This window comes from Dysidea avara, chromosome 8, assembly GCF_963678975.1.
Source record: "Dysidea avara chromosome 8, odDysAvar1.4, whole genome shotgun sequence".
Taxonomy (NCBI): Eukaryota; Metazoa; Porifera; class Demospongiae; order Dictyoceratida; family Dysideidae; genus Dysidea; species Dysidea avara.
The window spans coordinates 22,450,031-22,461,057 of NC_089279.1; the positions used below are offsets into that span (position 1 = coordinate 22,450,031).

General features: G+C 36.2%; 1 protein-coding gene across 2 annotated transcripts; it reads right to left on the reverse strand.

Moving 5' to 3' along the window:
* Nucleotides 1-660: 660 nt before the first annotated feature.
* Nucleotides 661-10,200, reverse strand: LOC136263736 (aflatoxin B1 aldehyde reductase member 4-like). Of its 2 annotated transcripts, XM_066058370.1 has the most exons (13): nt 9,873-10,200; nt 9,719-9,818; nt 6,489-6,550; nt 3,911-3,974; nt 3,821-3,860; nt 3,625-3,771; nt 3,522-3,571; nt 3,391-3,470; nt 2,842-2,908; nt 2,337-2,443; nt 1,698-1,849; nt 953-1,033; nt 661-897 (listed from the first exon to the last, which is right to left on the reverse strand). In XM_066058370.1, exons 2-13 carry the CDS (start codon nt 9,803-9,805, stop codon nt 782-784), a joined length of 1,053 nt encoding a protein of 350 aa, XP_065914442.1. In that variant the 5' UTR covers nt 9,806-9,818; nt 9,873-10,200; the 3' UTR covers nt 661-781. The 2 variants fall into 2 exon arrangements, with proteins under 2 accessions (XP_065914442.1, XP_065914441.1); XM_066058369.1 differs by lacking the exon at nt 9,873-10,200 and having other exon boundaries at nt 9,719-9,860.
* Between the last annotated feature and the right edge of the window lie 827 nt (nt 10,201-11,027).

Consider the following 11,027-nt stretch of genomic DNA (forward strand, 5'->3'; position numbering starts at 1 on the left):
ATACGTATATACCAAATATTATTGGTGGATGCATGCTTTGCAGCTCACACTTATTAGCAGCCTTGGCCTTGTGACTGTTTCAACACATATTAGAAGCCAAAACAAGGCATGTACACCTTCATCTTTGGTAGAAGGTTGTGTTGCTACATTTATATATGCACCAAGTTACCATCTATTACATAAAAGAAAATGTTTTCTTGTCAACATTTGTGAGTTTATATAAATGACTGCATAAGTGGGTGTAAATTTATTACTTCTTTATATACTTTGTAAAAACTACCATAAGTTACCTATTTGAGCTTTGGCACTAACAAAGACAGTCAAAATGCAAATTTCTACTTGTGTTATACACCATGGGTCTATAGCAGGAAAGCATGAGACTGGCAACCACAAAAGAACCATCACTTATAATAATTATGATGAAATAGTAAACAGGGAGTGTGGGCAGATAAATATCCATAACTTTTTATGCCATTGTGCTATTGCCATGGAATCATAATTGGTATACCCAGTATATTGCAATTGACGTTACAGAATACAGTTCTATTCTTGTATTGAGATATTATGTGATGAAGTATAGTTTGTGCCCATATGACCTGTTTCACATGCCCAATCACATATTATTCAATAGGTGTGTAAATACACCATAATGCTACAGTCTACAGAGTACAATAATACGATCAAGGAAATAGTAAATCATATTTTAATTGAAGTATAATGATCGTGTACTAAGTAGGCCAGTGAAACACACACACAAGTCACGATCAATGTCACCAAAATTCTAAAGTTTCTTAATAGGCAGTATTTTGTTCAACATCTTGTTACGATCAGAGAGATAGTAAGGTGCACAGTTTGTCTTGTCCAACTCCCATGCTTCATCAAGAGCCTTGACAACATCTGTACAATGAAAACAAGTAATATTACTTTATCTGGATAAGCTTGGCTACCTTACCATCTTCTAGTGGACCTTCCTTTGTAGCATCAATGTTGGAGAGAATATGCTTCAGTGAACTACCACCAAAAAGAATCCCATCTGTATACAGTATAAAATTAAAATAGAACAAGATATTTGCCTATATTTGCTAGTATATGATAGTTAAATTGTAGTTAGTAAGACTTAGTTTAAGACTAGTCCAAATTCTAGACTGCTAGACTTATGGATTGTAATCAGTGTACAAATTGTTGAAGAAACTGATTGTTTACTTGTGCAGACTACTATTCTACAGAGATCTTAGCACATACAGTAAATAATAATTGATAACATCTTAATTTCAGACAATTAACATACATAAATAATGAAGAGAGATGAGGGATTAGTCTCCAGGATACAAAGCTAACAAATATACTGGTAACTGGAGCAATGGCAAGACAAAATTTATATTCAGTACAAACCTAGCTACGTACAATACAACTAGTTCATCAATATACATTCACAGGCAATGGTTTATAGTGTGGTGTAAATTCTGCCTATAATGCTAGTATTATTGATGGATGCTTCAGGTATGGTACTCATTGTGCTCAAAATTATAGCAATATTGGTGGGTGCTTACAATACGGGTACTATAATTTTCTGCACATTAATTAAATTGAAGGTGATAACTGATTATAGATTCTTACCAAATTAGTACATTAATTTAATTTTGTGAATGGTCACCAAAAGTGTTGACATCACATGCCTGAAGTTCTTAATACATTACCTCCATGTTTTGCATCCAGTTGGGAGTGGTGGACAGCCCATCTAATGGCTGCATTAACAACAGATACTTTTCCACCATATGCCTTCTCCACTGCTGCCTTGATGCCCTCAATGCCCTTGAATAGTGAATCCCTCCAGTATGCACTTCGATATCTACAATAAAGTTATAGCATTGTAGGGGTAGTTATTAACATGTGTCCAAGACCATTGTGATATAAATTGTGATATTGTGAGGTAAAATTCATGTATATCGCAGTGAAGCAATACTCAGAGGTTTAGAAACAGTACTACGTGCACAGACAAATTGCCATATAGTCCAGGATATGAGCTGTAGGGAGAGTAAACAGCATAGTAGAACCTAACTATAATGCAGATGTATGCAGGACCAGAGTCCACAGTTTTGATGGTCTGGTATTGGCACTTTTCAGCTACTTGAACAGTTCATCACTATGCTGTAAGATGTGCAACAGGAGCATAGTTATGTATAGCATAACAGTTGTAGTGTAGCAAGTGAGTGACCGATAAATATGAAGAACAAGGATGTGACATGAAATTAGCAAGCATGCATGTTAGGTGTATATAGTACATGCAGTAAATGTATACATACACATAATATACAGTGCACATATCTAATACGTACACTTGTTCCATCCATGTGTCATTTTCTCCACCCCAGAATCTACCAATTCTCTGCTTATCATCTTGCACAGAAAAATTGTACATGCCCGTCAGTAGACCACCAGCCAGCTGTCATGGAACATACAGGAGGATATGGTTAAACACGATAATGCAGCTAGCCACACTCAATGTTTATGAAATTTCAAGTGTGCATTAAAAGGATATAGTGAAAATGAGAATTTCATTAAGAAAATGCACGATACTTTCAATACTTATGGTGCATGTCCAGTACATAAGGCAGAGGGATAAAAGATCATAACTGTTAATATAAATGCACTATTATATTATTGTTATCTCAGAAAAGTCCATCCTTAATGAGAGATGTGATATACATACATAAAAATAAGCAACATGGGCACACATTATGTATAAATGCAGTCACATTAGTCTTAAACTTATCCAGGACATTTGTCACGCAGTTAATTACTTATCAACATATTGACCCTCAATCACAGTTGTTTGCTCACTATATTGTAGGCATAGAATCTGATGTTGAATCGTCTCAGACACAGAAACAGCTCATCTTCCACTCTCCTAACGTTATTGATACATTTTATCACATGTTTCAGTTGTCCATAATGTGTGACTGTATAGGTGTATGCATAACTTTGACTAATGTACATACGTAGGTATGCAGAGTTCACCCTTAACCACAATATATCTCAGGCAATGGTAAAAGTGTTCAAATAAGTGAATTGATTGGATAACTGAAGCCTTTACATTTATATACAGGGTTCTGCTAAAATACTCTAATAGAACACACACCTGTACTCTAATAGATGGTTATTTCCTATTTTGGATAAATGAGGATATGGATCAATGAGGGTTGGATAACTGAGGGTATACATTGTATTATATATGTTATAATTTATTTATTATTGTTAGATGCTGCTTCTTTCAGTACAAGCTCTTGACATAAGAAATTGGACGTGGTAGCTAACTGATTGAAAGCACATGTAAGATGTTATAACAATTATAATGCACTTATACTGTACTTGCTTTACAAGCTACATTACCTTGTAACAGCATTGTACATTCCTTGATAAACAGTAGGAAGCACATAACCATTCTCCTTGCATAGGTAGTAAATTTCGGCCTATAAGTTAACATTAATGAATTGGCCTGGCTTGCAAATAAGTTAACATACCACTTCCCAGGACTGGAAATTAGACAAGCCTAACTCCTTAAATTTTCCTTCTACAAATACACACACAATCAAGGCAGCCGCAGTATACTTTGATGCTACTTACGTTTGTATAATTCTTGCATGGCTGCTAGTGTTTCTTCAATGGGAGTCTTATGGTCTGGTAAATGAAGATACAGTATGTCTACTGAGCGCACTTGTAGGCTATGAAGAGATGTTTCTGCTTGCTCAAAAACTCCTTTACGTGTCAGCCCTGCAAAAATACTGCTTTAAGGAACATACGTTAGCCAACCTGTACCTACCATCTGGATGAAATGGATTGATTTTGGTGGCCAATGTGACCTGCAAAATTACCTTGATAATAATTTATGCAAACTCAGCTAGCACTGTACCTTTTCTGGATCTCTGCAAGGAGCATATCTGCCAATAAATTTCTCACATTCACCTCCACCATACCTAAAAATGGAACATTAAAGGTACTGTTACTGTAAAAATGGAAACTGTGACATTATTATGTTCATCCACAGTCAGAAAAACATTTAGGCAGCACCTAAGCACATTTTTACAATACCCTAGGGCTTAGTTGTTTAGTTGTGAATCTGCCACAGTTGATATTGTGAGTCAACAGTCAACAAGAAAAAAGCACATATCCAGTGCTTATATTGTCGATTGTACTTTGGCCAAACAACAAGCAGCTGTTTGCATTCTTTGACTCTAGGCTTATTCTTTAAGACCAAGCATTCTGAACTTTAGAGCTCCATAAGTTGCCAGTAGCTCAGTCTATTTGCAGCAGACAAACACTAAAATGCATGCATAGCATCAATATAGTTTCTGGTGCACTCTGCTGTGGTTATGCAGAAAAATGCACAGAAACCATTGTGTGACCACAGCTGCAAAAACTGTATATTGTCACATTAATCTGAAGGAATTTTTGAAGATCCAGTGTGTTTGTTGTGAAATTATTACAAAAGTATATATTTTTGCTTTCATGCAACTGAACTTTGAGATGATTTCATATTATAGATTAAGTGGTATACACAGTCAGGAGTGAAGGAGATACCTTTATTTAGGGGGGGCTGGGGTGTAGCTAGGTTTATCCATGGGATGACATTCTTAGTGTGCAAAAGCATGCCAATCTATGGGGTCTGAGGGCCAGGAAAGTTTGAAAATTAGGCCCTCTGAGATTGAATCTGGGAATGATTTTAGCAAAATACTATTAATATTAGTTTGACTGTTGTATTTAGGGTGACTGCTCTATTAGGGTATCTCGATCTTGAGGCATTTATATTAGTATCCAGTGGACCTATAAAAGGGTATGGGAGCATGCCACCTTCCCTGCAGTAATGTTTTGAAATTTAGACTCTCAAAATTGAATCTGAGAGTGATTTTAGCAGTCACAATTAATATTATATTTGCTGACTGTTGTATTAGAGTGACTGCCCTATTTAGATCTTGATTCATATAGAATCCAGTCGAGTTGCTGGAATTGCAGCATTTATATACTTAGCTATTTGGTGTAAAACAATCAACACAATTGTTCAATAACAGCTATAGATAATTTTAGGGGGCTAAGCCCCTCTATAATCTTTTTGACAGGGGCTACAATTCCCATTTCCCCCCTTCTCAACTGCCCCTGTGTACAGTGTGTGTGGATGGTTTTTCATTTTCCCCACATATCCTGCACTGTACCAAACATTTTAGAACTTATAAATGCTAAAATCAACATTATAGTCACATTGGCTGCATGTGAAAACAAAGCTGTAAGACAAAATGGCCTAATGCTTTTAGTAGAGCGGCTCAGCAAAAAAATCATTCACTTTTTGATAAAAACTTGGTACAACATTTGCTTAATTCATATTATTTTATATATTAGATATGGTACCATCTAAAATTACCAATCATATCATGCTCAAAGAACCTGAAAAGTAAAATCAATAAAAAATGTATTGGGAAAGCCACAAAAGTGCTGAATACTGAAACTTTGCATCTGAATAGACAAGCAAGGGATTGTCATAATTATTCAATAGCTGATCAAGGGAAGTGTCTGTTAAGAAGCACGGAGGGTCATGGAATATGAAGCCATAGAGATGTACAGTATATTATTTCTGTTGGATAGTGCCTGTACTTTTAACACTAAAATATTGGCTCCATTAGAATGTTTAAAAACAGGATATTTTACAGAGTTTCTAAAATTTGAAATAAATTCATGTCAATTAAGCAAAAAGATTTTGAATGCACTTTTATGTTTTCCTGACCAGCTAGAAATGGGCTTATAACCTTGTTTAAAAGTTTGAAAACATGCCCTAAGGTAATGATTTTGATGTGCCACCGTATCTCAAATGATTTAGTATGCCTTACTCAACTTCCACAGAAAATTTGGTGCTTTTATCACAAAGTGAATGATTTTATCAAAGTTTGTTGCTTATTATAACTTGTTTCCTCCTACAATAGTCATATATAGTCAATTAGGGAAGGATCCATGGTTTGACAAGGGGATGCACCATGACTAGGGTGGTAGATGCCTATATAACAGGGGTACAGCCCCTCCCCCTCCAGTAGCTCTTGGTATATTTATTTTACATGTTTCAGGACTGAAATTTTTGAGTTTTATCCACAAAATCATAATGCTTTCTAAGTGTACGTTAGAGACCTAGCACGAGGATCTTCGTGGATTTTAAAAACCTCACTTTGCTCGGTTTTTAAAATCCACGAAGATCCGAGGGAATGGTCTCTAACTGACTTAGAAAATGCATGCATTTTATATGGGCATATAGGTGGAGTCATTGTGGAGGATTTAATAGTGTTACACATGGTGACTGTTCTATTAAAGCATATAATCGACTGCTCTATTAGAGTATCTTGATCTTGTGTATAGAATTTGTGTGTGTGGGGGGAAGGGGGATGTGTCCCCTGTGCCCCTCTATCAATAATGAGTAAAAATGCTGTATCGTAATCATTAAACAAACATACATAAGAGCTGTGTCAATTTCCTTGTAGCCTTTTGCAAGAAATGCTTCCAAAACTTCTTGACACTGTGAAGAGAAATGGAATACATAAAATCAACAATAATAATGTTCAAGATTGCCTGCAGGAAGATTAAATTAATACAGGCTAAGAAAAGTGGTAATACAATTAACAGTGTTGATAAGTAAACTCAGGCAGCATGCTCCAGCGTAGGGTTTTGGGGCATGCCACCCATAAGGCAATTTTTGAAAATTTAGCCTTCTGATATTTGGTACTACAAGTTTGACTGAATAAGTTGAGCATATGCATTGTGAGTCAGTTCAAGTTGAAAGAAAATAATCATCATCAACCTCTATACTAAAGCTGTCATGCAGGGGCACAGCATAACTGCTGCAGTATGGGTAAAGTTTTAGATTAAATTTCAAGGATTCTGGGAGTGAAACGACCAGAAGCTGTAACATTTAATAGACTTAATTGATGTTAAAAATGCTAAGGCATAATATGCAGGTGGAAATCTGCACCAAAGCAGTGTAGAACTGCAGACCACCTTCCTCAAGAATGATGTTGAAGCCTTTGCTGTTAGTATGTGTGCACTGGTCTGTTGACAGTTTGGGCATTTCCAAGCTACTCTTTCATGTAGAATTCATTTTGGCCACTAAACTTAAGATTGAGCCACATTTTAAACCAACTATGAGTACAGTGTTTTAATATGGAAAACTATATAGAGTTGTTATAGCTACCAGTCTGTGCTGAAAGAGGTGTAGATATATACTGTAAAACTCACTTAGAAGCTGTGTATAGTATGACAATAACTTTAAAGGTGCTAAAACTCAGTGCAAGCATCAAATTTGTATCTATATGTACAACTAAAACTATGTACTGTATTTAATCTCAGCATAGTAATTAAATAAAATAATTTTAATAGTTATAGAATAATAGGCAGGAAGGTTTGGGACAACAATTAGATAGCAACACACAGGTCAAGGAGAAGAGATTCAATACAGCTCAGGCACTATTGTAGCTGCTTTTTTTTCTTTCCATTTTTGGGTGATGTTATTTAGGTTGGTTGACTGTTCTATTGGAGTATAAAGGTTATAGTTTGACCACCCCCTTGTTGAATGATTCTTAAGAGATCATAGCCCTTCCCTACTGTATCTTTTCATTGCATATGTATGTTTATAATTTAGTTGCATCTGTAGCTTCTACTAGCTTCCTAGCAAGCATATGCATGTACTATCTGGGCTAGCATTGATCACCTCGTACAGGCTCTACCTCTTCCAGTGCCCAACAAGTAAACAAAAAGTTGAGAGGTATTTTGGCACACCCCCCCATCCTACTCTTGGCATATATCAATGTTGCAAAATTTCATATAAATTCTTAAACATGCGTGATGAACCTTGTAAATCAATAGCATTTACAGATAAGTGGCTAACTAGCTATATATACAAGCACAAAAACAGCAAGAGACACATGTTCTCCTACTCCATCTCTCTGTTTTACATAGGTCAGCTACCAACCTATTTCTCACTCCCACATAATTTTACATGCAGTTGCCTGAACGGCATATGTATATGGCATCTTGGTGTATACCCCTGCGTGAACTTAGTTATAGACTAGTACTGAGCGATAGTAGAAAAATCACTGTCACGATAGATATTGAAGTATTATTTACAATACAATAATATTTATCACGATCTTCAATCAAGTATATGCTAAACACGATTAACACTTTCATAGATTACTGTTTGTTTGGTTTTCTTGTAAGTGGTAATTAATTGCATGAGCGTCCAATATTTTTAACAATTTTTGTTATAGCCCTACAGCCAAACTTTTCATGAAAAAGCAAGCCAAGTAGTTATAAAACAGCTAAGTCAGCTTCTCAAGCAGTGTTTTTAGTGGACCCTTCACGAAGCGATCGTCTAATTGTGTGGGTGGCCGATAAATATACGCAGTCTGCTATAGCCTTTAGTTGAAGCTAAACATTTCGCAGAAAAGCAAGCCTAAATAGTTACAAAACAGTTAAATAAACTTGGTAACAAATTTTTAGTAAATCTTACAGTATTATCGCGATAGTTAGCTAGTGTCGCGATAAAGATTTTTGATTGCGAGTATCGAACTATCAATAGATATTATCGTTCAGCACTATATACCAGGGTATTTGTTTTGGACTGAATATAATAGGGTTGGGATTGAAAAATCATCCTCTATAGTTTCTCCTCTAACTCTGGGTGATCAATCCTACCAAAGTCTGCATCAAAACTGTAGGCTAATAATACGGTGATTCCCCTTGCTGTTTCTGACACATTTTTATTTTTCATGATTTTGCAGGGTTTAAAAAAAATTAAAATGGGCAGCAGCATCAGCAGTGCTGTTTAGCATGCTTCAATTAATGTTTCCATGTATGGTATACATTACATAGTGATCATTATACTTTTGAAAATGGATGGGGTAATGGACACTGCGAGTTTCTAAATCATATCATGAGCAGCTTGTGTTGGCACGTGAACACTAGAAAGCTCTGCTTAAGGTATTTAAGGTCCAAAAAGGTGTCTGTGAGTTAGTAAACCAACCTTGCACTTCATTAAGATTAAGTGAGTTTCGGCAGTGGGTTGATTTTTTAATACAGACCATCAAGCGCCATTTTAATGAAAATTGAAGTATTGTACAGGGAATCACCAAAATTAATGTATTTTGTAGAGCACTTCACCCAACAACCAAAAAATGAAATGGAGACGTTCCTGCCCATTTTTATGGATATAAGCTAAAATTTATGACATGCCTATATCCCAAATGCAACAAACTAGCTATCCGAGGCAGCAAATTAGCCTGTGGAACAGGGAGTCAGAACCCTGAACCTGAAAACCATACTGAATGCAGAAAAAAAATCTCAGACCAGGTGGTAACTTGATTCACAGACAACCTGCAGTCTAGACAGATGCCTGAGGAGCCACACAGCCTGGGATCCAGAATTTCATGTGCATTTTACTTAGCAATCGTGACTTCTCGTTTATTCATTAGGGTTTATCATTGTTCAACTAGTCTGTCCCTCCTCTAGTTTAGTTACTAAACAGAGCTGTGATGGCGCAAGGCATAGACTATTAGCTACTTAGCTATACTGCATGGTGGAATTGTGGTGATACGTACGTATATACCACTATCAAAGTCATTCACAACACTAGATACATTAGCTATACGGACCACATGAAATCATTTTTTAAGTATAAGTAGCTCCCTACCGCTTCATCCGTTGTTAACTTCTGTCCAACTTTGCCAAACTCCATAGTTCCGAGAATTGTTCTGAGTTCTCCATCTTTAGACGTCATTCTCTTTTTCACACTGCGAAAGATTAGTTTATATAATAGCTATAAGCGTTTCTCTTTAATCACTTACCTTAGCTTGTGCACGATGGCCTTTTATATAGTTGCAGAGCAATACCGCTTTTACATATAACTTCCGTAATGCGAAATTTACGGATTTCGATTTAATTGGCTTCCTTACTAGCAACGCGTATGCACAAATCAGTCAGCTAGCTAGCTAACATGCTAATCAATAAACAAAATTGTAAGTGACCATGCATTGGATGTATACTAGCAACTAGCTAGCTATCAAGGCTGAATATTACATGTTGCTGAGGATCAAGTCACCACTGGGTCTGGGATTTTTTAGTTACATGTTTCTGACTCCCTGTATTCACAGGCTTTGAGCCTTTTCATATGTCCTATATAGTGGGATAGCATTCACAGAATAATATCAATATGTGTTAATTGTTCTAGTGTAAGCCATGCACCACAGTACTTTTGGTTTGAGGTCCAGTCATGGATTTTTTTTCTCCTTACATCTTTAAACAGGCTGTAGGACCAGGTGTCCTACAGACCTTCAGCACTTGTGCTGTAAAGCCTTAATAACTAATGATCCATTTGGTTCCACATGGCGTACTTTGAGATAATAACTCACTCTCTAGAGTTCCTATGGATGCAAATACATGAAACTGACAAGGAGAAAACATCCTGACTGCCTGTAAGCGCTTGAGCGTAAATCAAATGGCTGCAGGTTTGAGGCTGCCCAGTTCCAGTCATGGAGTTTTTTTCTCCTTATCTAAATAAGCCATCCTCTGTAATATGTGAGCATTTCTGAAGCATATACCACTTAAGAAATATAAGATACCATCATTTCAAATGATAGGGCAACAGCACTTCTAATTCCAAATACAAACTAACTCCAAATCACTCACCACTAATGTCAACATAAAAATGTGACAATGACAGTATAGCTATGATTAAAAAAGTCATCTAGCTAGGGGAATTAGCTATCTAACCAAGTCTTTGATATGTGGTCAATACTAGTTATCTGCATGTTATTAGCACAAAACTATACATTGGTACATTCATATAATAGTAGCTGGACACTGCATGCTTGCCCTGCATAAAATAATGATTACAATATAAGAATTTGGCTAGTCACCACTGTGATGAGTTTAGCTGCTCAGTGTTAATTGAAGATCTTATGGTTTGTGCATGATCTTTTAAAATCAATTGCATTATAGAA